The sequence below is a fragment of the Rhinolophus sinicus genome, chromosome X, assembly GCF_036562045.2.
Source record: "Rhinolophus sinicus isolate RSC01 chromosome X, ASM3656204v1, whole genome shotgun sequence".
In the NCBI taxonomy this organism is placed as follows: Eukaryota; Metazoa; Chordata; class Mammalia; order Chiroptera; family Rhinolophidae; genus Rhinolophus; species Rhinolophus sinicus.
This window is the reverse complement of record NC_133768.1, coordinates 4,052,252-4,075,401: the sequence shown is the minus strand read 5'-3', so window position 1 is coordinate 4,075,401 and position 23,150 is coordinate 4,052,252. Positions and strand designations below refer to the sequence as shown.

Sequence of the window (23,150 nt, the reverse complement as noted above, 5' to 3'; positions counted from 1 at the left end):
GCCTCGTGACACGGCACACAGGGCATCTGACCCCCAAAGAAGGGCTCAGAACTGTCGGGAAGGGATCCCGGGTCCATACGGGCCAAACTCTCCCGGAGTCTAAGTGACACAGCTGGCGTCTCCAGGGCTCTCCGTGGGGTTTGCAAATGGCCTTCAGCTAATAAAACCGACCACACACTCCTCCCAAACATGTCTCAGAGGAACATGTCCCAACTGGCCGATGGCGGAGGGAAAGGGACCAGGGCAGACATTCCCAGCCCCTTGGACAATCCACGTCATTTGTGCAGCACTCACAGCCACGCTCCTTGTGCTTTCATCTGGGGAGGGCTGTTTTGTTTTAGACACAGCGAGGGATTTCGTTTTCATCCAGTCTCTGACCAAGATAGGCATCTGTCAGCATGAGGACCCTGGAGAACACCTGGCCCAGCACCCAGCACCCCTCAGACATGTGGCTGCACGTGCAAACAGGTCAGACAAGCCTCACCACGCCTGGGCTTACCCTGGGCTCACCAGTCACCCCCGTGGGCCTGGGACCAAGTTTCCAGGACACTGAGCGTCAGACGTCAAACTGCCACCGTCCCTGCTCAGTTGAGATGACTCAGTCACCCTGCTTCAAACAGGTAAAGTGATGGGGACACATTGCACTTTGGACACCCTTTAAAAAGCAGAACGTCGGACTTGAGTGTGTGATGCGCCGTCCATGGAGATTCTCTGGGACGATCAGGCCAGTATTTGTTCCACTGCTACTCAGCCCATCGGTGTTTCTAAGCCTGTACTTACCAGGAGCCCCTCAGCAGCCTTTGCAGACATGTTCCCGCAACGCGCTTTCCCGCAGAAGATGCTAGGAACAGGAGAAAGCTGAGAGGGTGTCCTGCAGATTCCGGCAAGGGAGAAAGCAGGCAGGCCAAGGGGTTTATACTTTACGGGGTGCGTGGGGACGTGGGGACAGGACGATGGAATGGGAGCATAGCCACACGATTAACCAGTACTGCAGAAACGGTCCAAAGGCAAAAGCACAGATGTACGAAGACTCTCTTACACGGTCGCCGCTGCTTCTGCCTCTTCTAGCAGCGCTGTCTGTGTCTGCTACGCTAGTGAGAGGGCACAGCAGCTGTCCAGTTCATTTTACAGAAATCCAGGACACACCCATCCTGTTAAATACCCAGAGCTGGGTCCGTTTCATTCTGAGATGGTGGTTAGTGGAGGCAGGGTGCAGGCTCGGGCCTAACGACCGCTCTCACTCTCTGACACGGCTCATACGTGCAGATTTCCCAGCCCCACGGACAAATGTACACAGACCTGAGAACACAGCTGAGCACTTGCAGGGCGACCGCCAGCTCACAGGAAGGAAGGAGAAAGGAGTCCCTCAAGTCATGTCGCAAATCAGGTCACAGGCTGGCAGCGGGCGTCTCGGAGCCACTCACACCGTTTGATAGGTGTGTCAGCGTGTATGAATGCAAACAAACAGACAACATTAACTGCCGAGCCATCTATCTACCAGGACTCACACCGCACGGAACTGCAGGAAAGCATCACGAACAGCTACAATCCCTGCTGGTTAACAGTCTCCGGACTTGCAAAGGAAAGTCAAGGGTGTTTCCCACCATTTCTGTTGACTTGGTTCCATGGATCTGAAGGGGCTGGGAAACTCTCAGGGGCCACCAGCAGCCACCCTATTGTGAGGGCGCCGCTCCACTGATCTGGGACGAAAGGCGCGTAGGAAACGCATCGCATGGGCTGTCCACGCACCCACCACTCCACTAGCTAATTCCGTCTTAAATGTTGCAAGCAGAGTACTGCTAGATGTGCACTGTAAGGCTTCACACTGCCGCAGGCCGGGCCTCAGGAACAAGTGCAACAATGTATCAGTGACTCCTCCATAATCAGCTCACGGTGCATCAGGCTTTACACGTCAGTGGCGCCGCCAACAGCAGGAGATGCCACTGGGCGGGAGGTCTCGACTAGAGACACAGAGCAGTGGAGCCAGGCAGGTGGTCAGGACCTGGGGGGGAACTGGGGAGAAGTGGGGGGAAGGGGCTGGTCCTAGGATAAGAGTTCTCAAGGAACCGGACGGCAGACAAGCCAAGAGGACATTAACTGTGTGCTCCCACATGGGCCATGGTGCCTGACACTCAACCCTGGCGGTCGGGGAGGTCTGTCTTTTCTCTTACGAATACGTCTTGTCGGTTTAATTTACAGGCCTCTATCACTGAACTTAAGAGGGTATGCGAAAAGTTGTTTCTCCGCAACAGTGGAATTAGGGAAAGCAAGCACCGCCATCCTTGAAAACGTGGGAGAGGTACTAAGACAAGGTCGGTCCCACTGCAGAAAAGAAGTGTAAGGGGGGTAACTGTGATAGACGAGAGTTTTCCTTTAATGAAATGGGAGGGCCTGGTAAATCAGGTTGCAAGGGGCATGAAATCATACCAAAGACTGGTGACCACAGGCCCTTGTATTCTGCTCAGTGATTGTGGGTGACGGGAGGAAGAGACGGTCATGAGGCCTGCACGGTGGTTTCTGGGAGTGCGGTGACTCTTCACCCCAACAACGTACTGAGGGTTAAACTGACTAAGGAACATCCCGTCCCCCACAGACAGAGGCCTGGCACCGCTCACCTGGCTGCAAATGTTAACTGCAAACTTGATACAAGCCTCTACTTGTTTGCCATGATCCTGGGAGGTAAGGAGGTTACGTCACAGAGGGTCTTCTTGGACGGAGGCCACGTGCCAACCCCTGTAACTGTCTGCAGACTTTGGGGACGTGTACAGTGGATGATAAGAAGAGGCAGGAGAGTGACTGTTGAATTAACATGTTTCTGTATCATGACACTATGTGTGGTATGTTAATTACCATTTCACACATGGAGAAGTCAACCCAGGTGATTGTTCGCAACCAAAGGGATGGTCTGTGTTTTAAAATGAATACACGATCCCACAGATCAGAAATCGCCAGTTAAAATCATTTGTCAGTCGTTTTTCCCTTCTAGGTAGACCCGCATCATGTGGGGGACTTTCTTGAAAACAAAACACTAATTTAAACAAAACACTGAAACTCAGTTCTTACTATTAACAAAAAAGCTACAATATGCAAAGTCGTGATTGCTATGCTTTTTAAAACTGCTTTCTGGTTGCGCTTGTAATGTGAAAAGTACCAACCTAAGAAATCACGAGGAAATGACGCTCTCATTTTCATTTCACAACAGAGCTGTGCATTTTTGTGCTAGGAAGTCACACGGGGCAGAACTCACACACCCAGAGGGTCTGGGTGACCCCAGCTCGGTCCCTGCCCCCCACGCCCCCCACCACGCACGCCCGTCTCCAGAAGCTCATGGACTTTAGAAGCTGGGCAAGGACCACCTCTGCCCCCAGGGACTCTGAGATGCGGGGGAGCCCGCGCCACCTCCCTGGCACACAGCCTGTGCTCAGTGACTGTTCACTAGCGGGAGGGTGGGCTAAGGGGACTGACGCTGATGGTTGTGTCACTGCTGCTTCATTTTAGCATGAAGGTGATGCGTACATGACATCGAAGCAGCTATTCTCAATGAGAACGGGATTACTGAACGCGGCTCTTGGCATTCTGTCCCAGCAGACTGGTAAGAGACGCTTTTCCATAATGCCCCCCTTTACACCGCTTGTGTCCCGTTACTTTCCTGTCACTGCCTCAGCACCCAGTTAATTTGGGGACACCTGCAGTGTCATCAATTCCCAAAGGCACCTGTGAATCTCTCCAGTGACTTCATAATCGCATGCAATGGCCTTGAACTTTGGCGAGCTCATGCCTGCGCTGCATCAGAGAGAGAGAAGCAGCGGGTCACAAACAAGAACCGGGTCCTATTTCCACAAGGCTCTTAGCAACTGCCTCCTGTACCAGGAAGACACACCAAGTAGGAAATGAGGGGTGCCTCCCCGACCAGGAGCCCTCAGAATCTCCCTCTGGCATTAGGACAGGCACATCCCCTGAGGAAACACCCGACAAGCCTGCACTACGTGTGTGACACAGACGACGAGCAAGGGCCCGTCTGGGCAAGACAGACGCAGCCGTAAATAACTGTGGGCCAGCAAGCAGGGCGCCGCCGCCAGCTCTAAGCGCTAAGGACTCTTACCGCGCACGTTGCTCCCGTCTCTCGGACAGGTCTCAAACAAACACGGTGCAGTAGAAGCACAGACAGGGGTGCGAACGCCGGGCAGCAGGCAGGCCTCCAGCGGGGCGCCTTGCTAGGGGACACCGTGCCTACGGAGCCGTGAGGATGGCAGCGCCCTGTGCGGCTTCGCAGGGTTGCATCGCGGCGGGTCTCCCGCAAACCCGCACACCGTTTCCACATGAACTGTTCCCTTCACCCCACGCAAACACCACGTTTCCCTATCATGGTGCCTTGCAGAGCCAGGCCGGGGAAGTGGCAGGAAAGGCTGCTGTGCCTCCTTACCCTGCCTCGGCCGCACAAAGGGACCAGGTGGAAGGCACACATCTGACCCAGCCCCACTCTGCTGCTCCCAGAGAGCTTATGGACGCCGGCGCCCAGACGCCGACAGCTCTGCACGGCGTGCACAGTGGGGGCACCTCTGCTTTCCTGGGGAACACGCAGACAGTGGCCTGCAGCACACAGAAAACGGCGCGTCCAGGAGGAGGGCATCCTTCAGGAGGGGGAAGTGCTGAGGGAAAAGAACGCGACCCCTTGGGCGTGCTGGCGGGATGCCAGGCACGGACACACACGCGTCCTGCTGTAAGAGGCAGGCGCACCTGGCACCCAGGCCACGCCCAGGCCACGCCCAGGCCACGCCCAGGCCACGCCCAGGCCACGCCCAGGCCACGCCCAGGCCACGCCCAGGCCACGCCCAGGCCACCCCGGGAGGCTCCGCCTCTAAGGCTAGGGCCTGGCGGTGGCGCGGCCTCGGGCGCGCCCCTTGCGGTAAGGTTGCTTTGCGCACGGATTCAGGGAGCTCTTAACCAGCCCACGCGAGTCTATCTCCACGTGTGCGTCACCATGGCGCTCAGTGATGCTTTATGGCAGTGACGTAACAAACATGCACACATACACGTGGTCTTCATGCCTGATTCCTGGCCCACAGCTCCTAAAATCCTCGTAATTTCCTGAGTGAGCGGAGCACATTTTGCCACTTTGTTTTTTGTAATAAGCGCCTTTCATCCACACCTGAGTCTGTGCTAATGAGGTGCTTCTTGGTGGGGCCCCAGACGTCCAGGACGGGGCCTGGTCCCCAGAAAGAACAAGGCATGATGGGAGGGTTGGAACTTTCGGGCCCAGCGCAATCTCCCGGTCCGATGCGTCCGTCACCAACGGCACATGATCCACTCGGCCATGCCCGTGTAATGAGGCCTCCATACAAAGACCTGAAAAATGGGGTTCGGGGGGTTCCGAGTCGCTGAACACCGCTGAACACCGGGAGGTGCCGGGAGGGTGGTGTCCCTGAGAGCAAATGGAAGCCCCCCGCCCCCCACACCCCGCCCCAGGCCTCTCTTCCAGTTGGCCCTTCCTGAGTTGCCTCCTTTATGACCCAGTAAATGCAAGTTAGGTGTTGTCCTGAGTTCTGCCGGCGCATGCCAGTGAACCAGTGAACCTGAGAAATGGGTGTGGAGATGCGCAAATCTGCAGTCGGCGGGGCAGAAGGGAGTGACCTGCGCACCCCACTTGCAGCTGGTGTCTGAGTGGTCGCAGGCTTGGGGGACTGCGCCACTAACCGGGGGGGTCACGGCTAACTCTGGGTGGCTGGCGTCAGAACTGAAGGGATGCGGGGTGGCCCAGCTGGGGTGAGGCGCGGAACGGCCCACGAGCTACGAGTGCCTCACAGGCCCGTGTAGGAAGCTGGGCCCGGGACCAGGAGCGCGGCCCCTGCACCAAAGCCCCAGGCGCTGCCGTTCTGGTGGAAGGAGGATTCCGGGTAATGCCTCCTGAGCTCGCGATGAAGGGACAAAGCCCTTCACGGGACGCCGCCCCTGACCCCCTCGGCGCAAAGCGAGTCCTCGGGCGTGGGAACCGCCGCGGAAGCCCGCTGTCACCGAGGAACGCCCTGCCCTCTGCCCTCCCTGCTGGCACCGGCAGGCCGCCCGCGGGAAGCCTTCCTTCCGTCAGGAGCGCCGCCCTGGTCGGCCACCTGCACCGACTGTGGCCCTTCCTTTCTGCAGCCACAGCGTGGCGACACGAGAGCGCAAAGGTGAGCAGCCACTGTCAACTGCCCTTAGCGCTGTTCCGAGCCGCAGGTGGCACTGGATCCGGGTCCCCGGGTCCCTGCACAATGAAGGCAGAACAGGGCTCCGCCAGTGGCCGCCTCCAGGGGACACACTAACACGAGCCCAGAAACTGGTGGAGGAAAAGCAAAGGCCGCCCTGCCCCAAAACTCTGCAGCCACAAACCGCCAGGCGACAAGCGCTGGGGACGAGGGTGGGGTGCCGACGGGCGCAGCCGTGGCAGGGAACACACGCCCTGCAGCGTGCCTGCGACATACAGGTAAGGAGGCCCGGCCCCCAGCACTGGCAGCCCCCGTGTGTCAGACCTGGGGTTCCTTAGGGGCACCCAGGTACCCGAGGTGCCGGGGTTCTCACTGGCCTGGCGGCTCGGGCAGCTCTGCTCCCACAGACACCGCAGTGATCGCCGTGCACCTGGCTCAGGGGGGCTGCACCGACAGGCCACCCTCCGCCCCACCCCCCACCCCGTCTACGGCACACTGCGCAGGCCTGTCCCCGCCTGACACGCACGCACCCCGCACCCCACAGGACGCGCACCGCCAACAGCTCCCCCTGCCCCCTGTTCCCACCGCCGCTGCGCTGCACTCACCTTCTCCACTGGGGCCGGAGGGGAGAACCGCTTGGCGCAGGCCAGAAATATGTCTGGGTCCGGCTTGCCGTTCCTCACTTCGGGGTCGTCCCCCAGAACGATGTGATCGAACAAGCTGAAGAATTCTTTGTGGGCTCTGGTCTTTCTCTCGAAGGACTCGGCCCCGGAGCTGGTGGCCACGGCCACCGGCACGTGGTGCTTCCGCAGATGGTTCATGAGTTTCTCCACCCCTGGGAGGAGCAAGGACAGGCGTCAGTGAGGCAGGGAGGTGCAGGGCGTCCAGGCCGCAGGCCCCCCAGGGACACACGCTCCACTGGCCCTGGAACACGACGGTTACCTCTTCCCAGGAAAGATTTGATCTCACATACACTGTCTCACAGCGGGGCTGTCAGGTCTCAAACATCCCTACTCAAAACTCAGAAAAGCAATTCAGGGCCCAGCTGTTTCCCAAAGTAGTAGAGGGCGGTTTGACTGCACAGAAACAATGCCTGGTTTGATGGTCCCCTCTTGGGGACACGGACACCAGGCAGAGCGGCCGGGAGGCCCTGCTCTGCGACCTGCACAGGCGCCTGGGGAAGGTGATCACGGTCGTGGGGTGTCCCTGCACCGGACTTCTTTTCTGAAGCAATGAGTATGCAAGGATGATGCTTCTGGCATTTTCCGAGAAAACTGCACTCAGCAGACAGCAATGCAATCGCTCCTCACTGCTGCGGGAGGGAAATCATGCAGTGGTCTTCCCAGATGAAGGCAAGCTGCAAGCACTACCTCAGGAGGGGCCAGAGAAGAAAGCTAACCTTGCTTGACAGCAACAACACACCCTGTGAAAGGAGTCCCCCCCCCCCCAACTCCTCCACCACAGGGACTGAGGGCAGGGAACACACAGGGTCGCATGGTCACTCAAAGCGCCCGCCCACGAAGAGAGGGCCGGTTACCAGAAATGTGCCCAAGGGAACAGGGGGCTCTACCTTTACCCTATGCTGGTTACGCCAACAATCACATCGAAACCCAGGCAAAGTGCCAGGGTTTATCTCAAATAATTTTAATCATATAATCATTACTGCTGTAATCACGACATGCGGGGATCTCCCTGCTTTCCCGATTGTTGCAGGACAGTGTGGCACTGTCGTGTTCTGAAACGCGTAACACCACTCAGGAAAGCAAACAGATACTCTGAGTGTTTGGCCCCTCACAGACGCCGTCCTGGGAGATGCTGAAAGGAAGGTGCAGATCTGCAGTTCATGACAGGACACAGTGACAACGCTTTCAAGAACTAAGTGCAATGCAGCACGCGGCTGGGTGTACAATTCACAACGTCCCATATCCAATCAAGAGCCACCACACGTGCAAAGGAGCCGACAAGTACCACCCAATACCAGGCGGGGAAAGTGACTGATAGAAATGGACACAGAGATGCAGCGGTGACAGAATTATCAGACCTTATATAACAGCCTTATAAATACACCCAAGTGAGAGATTGTCAGAACGGAAAAAAGTAAAACAAAACAAAAGTGAGACCCAACTCGTTTTGTCTACAAGAAACCTACTCTAAATACAAATACTCAGGTTAAAAATGAAACGACTGAAAACTATATATTATGTAACTACTACTCAGAAGAGACCCAGGGTAGCCATATTAATGACAAGTGGTCTTTCGAACAATCACTATTATCAGAGACAACTAAGGCCGTTTATGATAAACAGGTCATCAACAAGATATAATTCTAAATGTGTATGCCTCAAATAACCGAACTTTAATACATTCAAATACATAAAGCAAAAAGTAATAGAACTGAATGGGGAAACAGACAGATATAGACAGAGGTTTCAAACTCCTCTCTCAGTAATTGCTAGAACAAGTAAACAGAAAATAAGTAAGGATAGAGCAGACTTCAAAATTACCATCAAGCAACTGCACCGAATGGACATTTCTATAGACCTTCACCCAACCACAGCAGAATACAAATCACTTTCAAGAACTTGTGGCACATTCAACAAGATACAGGAGTCCGTAAGCTATAAAACAATTCTAAAATGCCTTAAAATAATTCATATCATATGAAGTATGTTCCCTGATCACAACGGAATTAAATAATGGAAAGGGATCTGGAAAATCACAACTACTTGGATATTAAACACACTTCCACGGAAGGCATGCATGGGTTAAAGATGAAGTCACAGAGGGAAACTGGTAATACTTCGGGAGGAGATTAGGGGTACAGGAGGTCACGAGGGTGGGACCCCTATAATGGTCCCCCTTCCAAGAAGAGGAGGAGATGCCACAGCTCTCTCCCTGCCACATGAGCACACAGTGGGAAGGTGGCCGTCTGCCATCCTAGAAGAGAGCCCTCACCAGAACGTGCCAGCTGGCACCCAGCCTCCAGAGCTGCGAGGAATACACGTCTGTTGTTAAGCCATCAGCCTGCAGTTGTCGGTATAGCAGCCGAGCTAAGACAAGTGGAAACATTAGCTCAGGCAGCGCCCTGAAGTGTTAGGTGTTGGAGGCAGTCAGCCTCCCTCCTGTATTAACCTGGGCAGGGGAGGGCACTCCCCCTCATCCCAGTTCTCGGAGGCCCACACCCAGGTGAGCCCAGAGCAAAAGGCGTCTCACCTCATTACATGTACCGTCACCTTCCGCTGAAACCCACTAGCCAACGAGACCTACACGGAGCGCTCCCACTCAGGTTTGGGGTGCAGTGAACGGAAGCGTGTTGTCCCCAAGACCCCTGCCCACAGGAACCTCAGAAGGTAACCCCACTTGGAAACAGGGTCTTTTCTGAGACGAGGTCATCTTAGATTAGCAGGCTGGGCCCCAAGTCCCACGACTGCTCCCCATGTAACAAGACGACAAAGAAACCCGGGAAAGGCCGTGTGACGACAGACGCAGATGGCAGGGATGTGGCCACGAGCCACGGGACATCTGGAGTCCTCAGAAGCTGGGAGAGGCGGGAAGGACCCCCAGTGCCGGCTTGGGGCGCAAGGGGGAGCCTGAACAAGTGGACGCCATGCTCTGCAGCCGGCCTTTCCACTGGCGGGCCTGGAAACGTGGGTCTTCAGTCTTTGCTGTGAGTGACTTCCGGCCTGGAGGACTTCTCCACTATCTCGAGGTTGTAGGGAAGAAAGGGGTGAAGTAAAGGGACTGCAGAGATGTCTCTGCGTCCTTCGTGCCGCTCAGCGCTGGAGACCTGAGGTCTCTCTGGTTTAGTTTATACACAGAATAAATATCCTGTTTTCTGCCCGAGTTGTTTTCCGTCATAATTTGAAAGATCTCTACTTTCTGATGATAATTAAACCCTTGGCTGGTCGACAGTTTACATTTCACTATTAAGTCACATGGTCAGTGGCTCAGAATATACTGGTTAAAAGCTTTTCCACCAGGAAATGCCCGGAGACAGGCTTCCAAACCATTTAGCAATCAGGCTGCTGATGTGAGGGTCATTCAGGTCAGTTAGGCCTCAGCTCTCAAGCCCCATGGGTCAGTCCTCCCCTCAGCCGCCGATGGGCCAAGGCGAGGACACACCTACACCATAATCAGGTCAAGGACAAGCCCCTGGGCCACTATCAGAGGCTACGCCCTGACGACTGGTCCTGCAGACACAGCCCTAGTGACGGAACCAGGCAAGGAGACGCCCCTGAACCATAATCACTTGCTGCTTCCCCTGGTGATTGGCTCAGGCAAGGACACGCCCCTGCATCATAACCAGGGCTGCTTCTCTTAGTCATTGGCTCAGGCAAGGACACGCCCCCTGCACCATAATCAATGCTGCTTCCCCTGGTGATTGGCTCAGGCAAGGACACGCCCCTGCATCATAACCAGGGCTGCTTCCCTTAGTCATTGGCTCAGGCAAGGACACGCCCCCTGCACCATAATCAATGCTGTTTCCCCTGGTGATTGGCTCAGGCAAGGACACGCCCCTGCCTCATAATCAGGGCTGCTTCCCCTGGTGATTGGCTCAGGCAAGGACACGCCCCCTGCACCATAATCAGTTGCTGTTTCCCCCGGTGATTGGCTCAGGCAAAGACACACCCCTGCCTCATAATCACTTGCTGCTTCCCCTGGTGATTGGCTCAGGCAAGGACACGCCCCTGCATCATAACCAGGGCTGCTTTTCTGTCATTGGCTCAGGCAAGGACACGCCCCCTGCACCATAATCAGTTGCTGTTTCCCCTGGTGATTGGCTCAGGCAAGGACACGCCCCTGCATCATAACCAGGGCTGCTTCCCCTGGTGATGGGCTCAGGCAAGGACACGCCCCTGCATCATAACAAGGGCTGCTTCCCCTGGTGATTGGCTCAGGCAAGGACACGCCCCTGCATCATAATCCTGGGCTACTAACCCTGGCAACTGACCATACATTCCTCCAATTTAACTTGCTAAATACCTGCATGGGCTACAGCTCTCACCATAAAAGCATGAAAAAGCAATGATGTTGAATTAATAATACACCCTCTCTACTGGCAGCCTTCTTTCCTAATAAGCTCAAGCTGACTTCCAGAACCTCAAGTAGTCGACCAGAAGACACCTTCAGAAAGAAAAGAAACAGACGTCCAGGATGACGTTAGCGTGCAGTTTGGTACTGGGAACAAAGTGGTAAGTGAACAAAATGAACATCCAGCGCTAGGCAGAGGACAGTGGCAACCTTCCCTGTATCCAGTCCCTGCACTCAGGACTCCAGGCTCGCTTTCCAGTGAAATGAAGGTTTGGCTCAGATCGCAGCCATGGAAGGATGCGGAATGGATGGAGAGCAGTGGGCAAAGTATGTCCTTTGGGGATAGAAAAGTTGACCGATTTTATGACTATTCTCGTGACTGGCAGGTCACAGACAGAGATTCTACGGGAAAACGACTCTGGATCAGTGTTTCTTCTCCCTGTACAGTCCTCCAGCCTTCTCCCCTTCAGGAGAAGTAGGGTTTCTCGTCACTGTCTCTGCCTAATCCTTCCCGGACACCAACTCGGTCTCTGCTGACCTAGGTCCTGGGTCTGACCCCACATCCCAGTGATTTTAAGTTTCTCCAATCCACTGCTATCTTGGGCTTTTCTTCACACTTTTGGAGTCTTCTCGATGTTTCGTTCACCTCCCAGTTGCATGTGCGGTGTGTGCAAAGGAGCCCGTGTTTTCAAAGGCAGAATCTGGAATCACTGGGCATCGCCTCGTCTGATCCGTAAGACTGGTTAAGGTTCCAGGAAGCAAACTCGCACCCAAATCCTCCTGCTAAAAAGCAACATTCAAGGATCCAAATAATTACATAGCTCCGTAACCCTCTCATGTGGAAGAGGTCACGAAGTGGTAGGGAAGGAAGAGTCATCCAGGGAAATTCTGTAGGTCTAAGTCCTCGTTAAAGAACTAGCTCCTGACTCACTGCAAAGGTGGATGTTTGTGGATTTAATGCTCTATGATTATCTATGACTGGCACCTTTCTTAACTGATATTTGGTCACTGGGAGAGCCAAAGGAGGACATTAAATTGATTGGATCACCAGGTAAATTTCATATTCTAGACCTGTGAGCGTTCTAGCCCAACTACCACACTAGCTGGATAAGACATCATATTTCCTTGGAACCATAGTAAACACATCTCAAGTGTGTTTTAGAATATAGGACAAAAAATCTAGACGGAAAACCCCTTGCAAGGCTTGGGTAGACTAAGAAGAAAAAGGATATTTGCATGCTGAACACATTACAAAGCTACAGTAAACAAAATAATGTGATACTAGCATAAAGGCAGACACAGACCAAAGAAATGTATGGTCAGATGACCTCTAACAAGGGTGCCAAGACCATTCAACAGGGAAAGAAGGATCACTCAATAGCCACATGCAAAAAAAAAAAAGGAAGTTGGATCTTTGTTTTGTACTATATACAAAAATTAACTTAAAATGGATTAAAGACCCAGACAATAGATACAAATCTATCAAATTCCTAAAGGAAAACATAGGGAGAAAGCTTTATGACTCTGGAGTTTGCAATCATGTCTTAGATATGACTCTAAAAGCACAGTCAAGATCAAAAATAGCAAAATGGAACAACATCGAACTTAAGAAGTTTTGTGCATAAAAGGGTACAATCAACAGAGTGCAAAGCCGACCCACGAAATGGAAGAAAGTAGTTTCATATCGTATTAGCTGATAAGGGGTTTATATCCAGAATATAGAAAGAATTCCTAGAACTCAACAAGAAAATAAACAAATTAATCCTATTAAAGAAAAAAAAAAAGAAAGAAAGAAAGAGTCGAACAGATATTGTTACAAAGAAGACAAACAGATGGCCCACGGCATCTGAAACGATGCCTCACATCATTAATCATTAGAGAAATGCAAATCAAAACCACAAGGAGAAATCACTTCACATGCATTTGGATAGTCAAAAAAGAAAGAAAAAAAAATACAGGAAATAACAAGTGCTGGTGAGTATGTGGAGAAATTGGAACCCTTGTGGACACTTGGAGGGAAAATAAAATGGTGCTGCCACAATGGAAAACAGCATGGTGCTTCCTCAAAAGATTATAAACAGAATGGCCAACACTCTCACTTCTGGATATACACCCCAAAAAACTGAAAGCACAGTCTCAAAGAGATGTCCGCACCCCACGTTCACTGCAGCACGATTCACAATAGCCAGAAGCAGGAAACAACTCAAGGGTCTACCGAGAGCAGACGAACAGATACAATGCGGTCTACCACACACAACGGGATATTATTCCACCTTAACACGGGAGAAACTCCTACCACGCTCCAACGCGGACAGATGCAGAGGCCGTGATGCTAAGGTCCCAAAGCCAGTCCCGACAGGACAAACACTGTGTACAGAATTCCACTCACAGGAGGGGCGCAGAGGTAACTCCTACTGAAGTGTACACTTAGAAGCGAGTAAGGCAGCACGTTGTAAGCTGTGTGTTTCTTATGTGTTTACAAAGCACTAACGGTCTGCGTGCGTCTCCATCGTGACGGCTTGTGGGAAGCAGCGCATGTGAACGGTGCGGGAGGCAGCAGACACAGAGCCGCCCCACACTGGTACCCACGCCCGAGGGCCACGAGTGCGTGTGCGCCCAGAGCAGCCCCAGGGCCCGGCAGCAGCGGGGGCTGCTTCCCAGAGTGCACAACCTGTGCCTTTGAACAGAGGTACAATATAAGGAACAACGTGTTGCAAAAATGACTGATTCATACTCATAGGATTTTAAATTCAAAATTACTACTATGACTGCAAATATTCTGTCCCTTCACCCAGAATTCTAAAAACTGAGGATTCACCTTTCTTCCGGGAAGCATCTTCAAGTTGTACTGCATGGTTAAGCGTTTGGATTTTTTTTGGCCTTGTAATCTAGAACATTTTTGACCTTGTCAGTTTTAGCAGAAACAGCACACAACTCAGTTCCGATCCATGTTCCGTTAGCAAGCCCCAAGAGAGAAAAAGTCAACTTTCCTTCCCACGGACAACAAGGAAAAAGAGGGGTCAGGGCATATAAACAGACACGTGAAAAATGAATTATGCTTCTAACTTTATAAAAAAAAATATAAGCTTCGCAGGGGAGATTTCCCTGCTTGTTTATCATCAACTCATGAAAGTCTGAATAGCTGCTGAGACACTGAACCTGAACCTGATTTGGAAAAGACAAAGGCAGGACCACCTATTAAAGTTAAAGTCCGCAGCAAGTCTGTCGTGAACGTGACCTTGACGTAACGGGCACACACAGACGTCACTGTGCCGGGGCTTCGGGCCCCACGGGAGAGCAAGCAGATGACTGAAGAGGCCCGTCAAAGGCAGAAGTGAACGGGGCACCGAGCGCGCGTGGACACGCTCCCGGGAGAGCCGGGGAGCCTCCCACAGGAGGGACAGTCATGAACCGCCGGGGAGGATGCAGACGAGATGGCAGCCGGCGTGCCTGCTGTCCTGTGCCTGGGGTGGCAGCAGTGGCGCCTGCACGGAACGGCCTGCAGACGGCGGGGAGCGTACCTGGCATGAGCACGGCCGTGGGGAACAGGTCATGCAGCTTCGCCTGGCTCTCTCGCAGCAGCTCTTCTTTGGACATGGGCAGCTGCAGGACGTCTATGATGATCTGGGCCGCTTCCAGGGCCTTCTTGCCCATCACCAGGGACTTCACATGCCAGCTGTACTCCTTCCCGTAGCGACCGCAGATGTCCTGGAACACCACCGAATACAGCCGCTCCGTGTCTGCAGGCACAGGGGGGACACGTGAGCACACGGTCAGGGCCCACGCCGCACTCACGCGCGGGCTGCGGCGGACACGCCTGCACACACACAGTGCAGGGCACGCGCAGGGAAGCACGCGCGCCTCTCGCGGACACGTGCCCAGGGGTCCGGGGCGAAACACCTGGGCAGCCTGCCCCGCCTGCTGGCAGACCTGTGCACCTGTCATCTGCTCCGTGAGACCCTGGGAGAGAAACGAAGTGCACAGCACGGCTGTCCTTTATAGAAACAGGGATGTAGGGGAGTCTAACTACGCCCTTGGGGTCATGACTCCAACCCATCCCATGTCATCGGCACCTGCTATTCCCACACGCGTGCCAAAGGCAGCGCCACACGGGGTCTGCGTGTGGGGCCCTCGGCCTTGGGGACACTGCCAGCACGTGTCCTGGAATTTCACTCAACTCTGACACGCCCCACCCAGAGCCAGCATCCGACCCCAAGGGGCAGGGCTCAGTCCCACACAGCGATCCTGCTGCCCACAACACACACACACTTCGGAGGTCCATGACACGTGCAGGTTGTCACCTGAGCTTCTGACTGGCCATAAATCACAGGCTCTCAGCACAGCCGCCTCAGGTTTGATTAATGTGATGGATGGAGCAGCTCCCAACTCAGGAAAACAGCTGCCTTCACTTGTTTACCTGTGTATCACAGATGAGCCCCCAGATGGAAGAGACGCGCAGGGTAAGTATGTGGGGAGGCGGCTTCCAGGGCGGCTCTGGGCCCCCCACTGTCCCCTCACCTCACGTGGTCGCCCACCCACAAGGAGCCCCTCCTACTGGGACTTTTACGGCCACTTGGCCCCCTGGGAAGCTGTCCTCAGCTGAATGTCCAGCCCCGCGCTGGAGAGTTGGGGGGAGGCGGGGTCCTGCAAGTTCCAAGCATCTGACCATGGCTTAGTCTTTCTGGTGACCACCTCATTCCAGGAGCCCATGCAGAGCCACCTCCTTAGAACACAAGATGGAACTGTGACCAGGAGCTGTGTCAGGAACGGGACTCAAAGACCCACCGTGAGCACAGAAGAAGCTCCCAGTGCTCTTGTCAGTTAGGACACATGGGGTGTTCGCAGCGCGGTGCCAGGAGCTGGGGGCAGGAACCAGCAGACACATTTCCTATTATCTCCCAGGTCGGTTGTACGTAATGGTGGGAGGTGGGCCTCACAGTAAGATGCCAGGGGCCACTTCCCAGGGAAAGCCTCACACAGCGTAGTTCCCCTGCCCGCCTCCCTCTCCCGTTAACACGCGGAAACGGTGCTCCTGTAGTGAAGGTCCTACTGCTACTACTATGTACAGCGCTCGACTTTGTGCACAAGCGGCACGCACAGAGCCAACGGCATCCATCGCTGGGCACCGCGGGCAGTGCCAGGGGCGCCATGAAGGGACCATAAGGAGGAAATAGCACGGAAGCCATAGTAACGTGCGTTCCCTAACAGGGCCTGAGTGTGTGTGGGTGCCACTACCAGCGGTCACCACCGTCACCCGAATCCGGGGCCCAAACACATCAGTGCTCGGACAGCCCCTCCTGTCAAAGGGCCCTGGCAGAGGCAACATGTGGGTGCAGTGACCGGCTGCATGTGCAGGGTAACCAGGGAACGTCTCCAAGGCAACCACTGCCAGCGCAGCTAAGCCACATGGTGCTAGTGCTGTGGGGACCACAGCCCAGGTGCCCACAGGGAGCAGACAGCTGTCAGGAGGTGGGCACTGAGCCTGGCCTTCCCGCCGGGTGGAGGGCGGACACGGCCCTCACTGACCCCAGAGAGGACGCACGGAGCTGTGCCTGCACAGCCTGAAGGCAGACCCACAGGCGCTCTGACAGAAACGCCAGCTCCCATTCTGCCTGTTCCCATGGCGGCTGCAGGGACAAGCGACGGGTCGCGAAGCAACATGCACGGCACACATTCAGGGCTGAATTGGTCCAGTTGGGCCCCATAGTGGTTCCTGAAAAGAGCTGAGCGACGCCAACAGCTTTGCATTGCCTTTCCCGCAAGGAGATGCAAAGCACAGTGGTGCTGCGTGAGCCACTTCTTTTTCCTGAGACGGTATTTGGGAAACCCACGCAGAGACAGAGGCGGATCTGACAAAAGGGAACTGCAGGCCCCGAGCAGGTGAGAGACGGCAACTGGGTTTGAAAAAGCAGAGAGCAGCCCGTGAGGAAAGGAAAGGCAGCAGGGGGCGGCCGGCCAGGCGGGGAGACGCAGACACCCTTCAGGACTCCTGCTCAAGCAAGTGGCAAGGCCGAAGAAAGGCACGTGAAGAACACACATTCCAAAGACAGAAAGATAGCTATACCCTTTTAAAATGCTTTAAACCGTGTTTGTTTAAAGGTTAAAATGTCATACAGCTCGTCGTTGGAAAGACACAGACCTGGGGGACCATAAATTCTGTGGACGACTGTGCAGACGGCCCTTTTCTTCCCAACTTACATAAAATCACCCCAAATCCTCAGCGAGATAAGCGAGGATGTAAACAAGTCATTAAATAACCGCTCAGATCCAACAATAACTATGCCAGCTGAGGACAGTCGTACTTACAATGAAAGGGACAGCCTTTTGAAAGCAAACAAGTGTCCGGAAGCTGACATACAACGAAAGGGCACCCGGCGGCTGTGCCCCGCTGTCAGAGGCGTGTGTCCCCCCGGCAGGAGCTTCCCGCGTCTGCACTTGCTTCTGGGTTACTGTTCCCAGGGAGCCCGGCTCTGCATGCCACCTGCTGCAGCCCCACAAAGCGCTAGAGGAACAGCCTGCCTCAGTGCCAAGCTGGCTGCTGCACGGGAGGAGAGCCTGCTCTCAGGGTGGGCCGCTGGGGCCCGGGCAGCGCTCAGGGGGCAGCAGATGGGGCTGGGAGCTGGGACCCCGGCCACAGGGGGATCCTGTCATCGTGGGCAGCACGCCTGGCGCCCAGGTGGGGAGATGGAAGGTGCTTGAGTTTAAGTTCCTCAGGCGGTCACAGACGGCATCGCAGCCCCGCGAGGAAGGCTGCACTCAGCGGCCTCTAAGCTCAGCCTCCTCCTAGGGCTGAACGAACACGCCGACTCTGGGATTGATCCACAAAAGCATCGCACCGCCCAGGCTCACGAGCCAGCTTCCCAGGCATTTGTGAACTAACCTCCCAGCCTGGGACAGGAACAGAAAACCTCCTCTTCACTTCCATAATCCAGAAACTTCTGGAAACTGAAGTGTTCGCTCCACAGCAAAATCTGACTTGGACAGGCTGGCGGCACTTTTAACGACGCATATTTACCACACTTACTGTGACTCACCACACTTCCCTATAGATGAGCGGGTTTGATCACTGGGGCTGCCCCAAGACCTCCTAGATGTGTAGGCTGCACAGCGCACACGTGTCCCAATACCTCTTTAAAACGGCAATTAAAAATACGAGCACAAACAGAACTGGCTCCACAGGCTTTGGAAAAGACAGTCCAAACCCACACTGATCACGGCTTGCTGGTCAACGTACACATAGCTTATCTTGCACACACCTCCAACAACTGAACACTTTTTCTCAAAACTTGATCTCGAAAATAGTCTTACTTTTATAATGTCCAACGACAAAAGTTGGGAGGGGGCAATCTAAAGCCAGGGTTTTGTGCTACAGATAGGTTAGTTCCTTGAAGACACAAAATCCTCCTGAAAGTGTAAAAAAAAAAAAAAATCAAATATATCTAAAAACAAAACCAAAAAAAGCTTAAGAAAAGTTTTTTTTCATTGAAAAGGAGAAAAAAAAGACACAAAATCCATTTTCACACGAAGGGCCCATGGTGAGCTAAAATCAGATGGTCACGATCTGGCAGAGAGGCTGTAAGCCCCTGCAGGCTGTCTGTCATCCACAAACAGCCATGGTTTTGAATGTGGTGAAAAGCACGTATTTTCCATGTGAAACGGCTTTAATAAGAAATGTACTGTACAGCATACAGCACACTTCGATGAACGTGGTGGTGTCATGTTTCTAAGGCATTTTGCTAGTACACATTCGGCACTGAATAGATTTTTGGGTTGAATTCACCGATTTTGTTCTCCCGAGACAGTCTTTCGTCGGCCACTGTTTCCTTAGCCCATTGGTTCTCAAAGTGCGGTCCCTGGACCAACAACTTCAGGAATGTGAATTCTTGGGTCTCAGCCTTACTCTGCAGTCATGAGCTGGCGGTGTGCGTGTGTGTGCGCCTGTGTGTGGGTGCGTGTGTGTGTCCCCAGCACTGAGCGCCCCACCTGCCAAGCCCCCCAGGAGATGGGGGGCTGCTAGAGGGAGACCTGACACTTATGTTTGTACTGAAGCCCTGTCTGTGCTCTCTACACAAAGTCAGTGATTGGAACACACGGATTGCCTTTAACCAAGGAAAGCGCAATTGTAATGATTCCACACCCAGATTAGAAATTAAAGAAAAAATAATCTGGGACGCCATTCATCCTCATATTGACGCTTTCCTGTCTATTACATCCCGTTATACTTAAACGGTCACTTCTTTTCCTCTCTCCCCGCAATCAGGTTTATGTTATGCGTCTGTAACGAAAGCAAGGTTTTAAGCCTACAAAACCTTGACTATGGCCCACGTCTCTGAAGTGAACTGCAGCAAACGAGTCCAGTTGAGCGGCGTGTTCGGTGAACGGAGGCGAGCTGGGCGACACAGCATCACAGACACTATGGCAACACAACACTGGGCTTACTTGTGACAGACGTGGCAAGGATACCCAACAAGCTTGATATTTTTTTGAAGAGACATGTAAATTGGAACAAAAATACAGACCGCTCAGTGGAACATACACTATTAGAAGGATGAGCTCACTGGTCCGTCAGTGTCTCAGTGGGAACCGAGAAAAGAACCGTTTCCAGCACTGGGGTCACGGAACAGGAAGTACCAGGGACATGAGTGGCCTTGTTCTAAGACGAGCTCACAGTGCAAAGGACACATTTGCGATGGGTGTCCTCAGCAGGGGGTCCCCAATTTCCGCTGGCAAAAGCATTGCCAATCCTATGAAGGACTTGGTCACAAGGAGAGTCCATTTCCCAAACCGACTGTTTGGTCAGTGGCACAGGTGTCCTGAGCAGTGAGCGGTGACTGGCGGGAGCGTGTCCGGGCCGCGCTGTCAGGAGCTGGAGCCACCCTGACCGGCTCCATCTGATACCTGGGCTGGCCTCGGGCTTTCCTGCTCTTTAAGGCCACCCAGCTTGCTCAGTAGTTCCTAGAACTCTAAGGGCAAACACTGTGTTGCAAGGTCACTGGGGGCCGCGGCAGCTAAATGCCATCCATTCCCGGCACCAGCAGAGCCCAGATCGTATCGCGTGGGATTGTCTGGCTCAGAGTGGAATCAGGCACATCCCTGCCAGGGCCAGCCGGCCTGGGTGGCCGCGAGCCCCAATGCGCCTCCGGCGACTAGAGAGCACGTCTGCTGAAAGCACGGGTCACCCTGTGGAGGAGCGAGGCATGACGCAATCTGGGGGAAGACAGAGGAGATATGAAGAGACCCGGTTCTGACAGAGGGTTGCCAAGGGAAGAAAGCACCCGTTCCCTAGTCTCCAAAGGCCCTTCCGTGTGTGGAAGTAAAGGAAGAGCCTGCAGAGGAGAACGGACAGCGGATTCTGGGTCGTTTGTTCTAGAGGGAACCAGTCGGCCTCCAGCATTGGCAGTGAGCAGGGGCTCCAAAGGAGGCAGGGCAAGGGGCCGCTTTCCAGGGGCTGCCACGCAGTCGAGCTGTGGCACAGCCAGGTACTTTCCTTCTTCACTGCACCCCAGCCCGGGGATCCATGCTGGTGCCGAACGGGCGCCAACGGCCACCAGCTGTACGCACATTATTTCATTTGTGTTTTGGATACTAGAGAACATATATATATATATATATATATATATATATATATATATATAATGTTATAAATGAGAACCCAAAATAACCTGAGATTTATTTTCCCCCCATGTTAAAATGCAGCCCCCATTCCCAATGACTGAGCACAGAGGTCCTTCTGGGACAAACATTCGTGACTAGAAACATCTTGTACTATAAGAGAAAACACAGCACAACACGGACTCGAATCGAATGTGAACAGTCTCAAGAAACGAGACAGCAATCTGGGTGGACAGAAGTGATGCATCCTTCAAACCTTACTGATCCAATTTTGCAAATATTTATTGGGTACTTACGTGACAGGCACTGAGAAAAACAGGACCATTGAGACCCAAACAGTCTTTGCTAAGTTACAGAAGTCAGAACTGAAAGGACATTACTGAGTGCTGAAAAAAAGAAACAGTCAAACAGTGCAAAGGGAAGGGAGTCGTTGCAAACAGAGTGAGTCAGAAAATGCCAGTAGATAAATCAGAAAGTTGTTCTCAGCTGAAGAGCTGCTAAAAGGTCGCCCTCAGCTGACCCCAATGACCTGGAGTCCAAGAACTTTCCCTGGGCCATGAAAACCCGCCGGGCGGAGTGTTTTCCCGATTCCCAGCAGCACGGAGGTGAGAGGAGGGTGGCGGCCTGGGCTCCAGCAGACTCTCGGCTGCATCCCCACTGGCAGCACGCCAGGCTTTTGCCTGCGTCCACGGTCATTCCCTGGGTGCTCCACACAGTGCCGTGGACAGACGTCCCGGGGCCTCTGCTGCAGCTGTTCCACCTTCACAAAGGGGCCTGGCAGTGCAGACCGTGCTTCCCTGAGCTCAGGAAGCGAAAAGACTGAAATGAGTCATTAACAGGTATGAAACTAGGAGGCGGGTAATACTTGCTGCAAAGGAGAAGCCGGCTTGAAGTATCCGGTGGATCGGTTCCCATGGCTCTGAGCTATCCGCTGTGAACTGGAAAGCATAATAAATAGGACGGCTTAAAATAAAGATCAGTAATGATCATTTAATTGAGTGACCGTTTGTAAAGGAAAACCTTTGATTGGCATTTAGCATGAGTCACTGGCATTACCAACGACAGCATTTAATGGGCACGGGTACTGCTCAAGAATTTTTTTCCTCTGGTAATCACAAGGTTTAAAAAAATCATTTTCAAAACGAACTGGTTCAAAACACGTTGCTGGGTCCCACCTATCTGTATGGAAACCTATCTGTAGACTGGGGGGAGAAAAGGAAGAGTGACCTGCAGGTTCGTACCTCTGAATGTAGAACCGAAGCCCTCAACCCTCCCCAAGAGAACACAGGAGGACATCTTTGGGACTGGGGGTTGCACAAAGTTTTCATACACCGAAGAGAAACAAGACCAGCAGAAGAACATATGGATGAAGGGGCTTTTGTCAAAATTAAAGGACCCCAGTGAGAAAATAGAGGCAAGCCCCAGATCGAGAGCAAACGTGTACAGCACATGTGCACACACACACACACACACACACACACACACACACACACACACACACACGATGTGGAGGCAGGATAGAGAACTGAACCTGACAACTCAGTGCTGAGAAAAACAGCCGGTCCATAGACGCAGCAGCAATAGCCCCCCAACCCCCCAAGATGCTCTCGTCCGGAACCTGTCCATGTGCCTTATGTGGCAAAGCAGAGTCTGCAGGTGTGAATGAGTTAAGCATCCTGAGTTGGGGACGCGCCCCTGGAGTGTCTGGTGAGCCCACCGTAGTCACAGGGTCCTCAGAACGGGGAGACGGGGCACAGGAGCAGGGTTGGCTGGTGTGGGGCCACAGGAAGGCCGGGGCTCTGGAAGCTGGAGAAGGCAGGAAAACCCCGTCCGCTAGGGCGCCCTGAGGAGCACAGCTGTCAGCACCGTCATTGCAGCCCATCACGCAGCCTCCAGAACGGTAAGAAAATCGGTTTGTGGCGTTTGACGCCACTAGGTTTGTGATCATTTGTTACAGCAGCCATAAGAAACTAATACACAGCCCAACACAAAAGTCAGTGTGGAAAACCATTTAGCAGTTTCTTTAAAAGTATGTACACGCCTAGGGTGCAACCATTAGCAATAAAAAGCAGGAAAAAAAAAAAAAACTACTGGTACACACAGCATGAGTTTCAAAACATTTATGCTCGATGAGAGACAAACGGATACATACAGCATGACTCCATATAAAACAGGAGCAAGCGCAGACTGACCCACACTTTCATAAGCGGACTGATAGCTACCTTGGGACAGGCTGGGAAGAGGAGGGACCGCAGGGGACAGATGGGGGTCCAAGGAAACTCCAGCGTTGTGGACACATTCCTTACCCCGAGTGTGCTAATGGCA

At 53.5% G+C, this 23,150-nt stretch overlaps 1 protein-coding gene across 6 annotated transcripts in view; it reads right to left on the bottom strand.

The window, feature by feature from the left end:
* Positions 1-23,150, bottom strand: part of PUDP (pseudouridine 5'-phosphatase) — a 485,786-nt gene that overhangs the window by 449,142 nt on the left and 13,494 nt on the right. For all 6 annotated transcript variants that reach the window (XR_012493488.1, XR_012493490.1, XR_012493489.1 and 3 more), the window contains exons 2-3: positions 14,735-14,953; positions 6,788-7,017 (exon numbers count right to left, since the gene is read on the bottom strand). Coding sequence is in view for 2 of the 6 variants with exons in the window: in XM_074324096.1 (XP_074180197.1) it covers positions 6,788-7,017; positions 14,735-14,953 (449 nt within the window). In the remaining 4 variants the exon portion in view is untranslated. The remainder of the gene's footprint in view (positions 1-6,787; positions 7,018-14,734; positions 14,954-23,150) is intronic.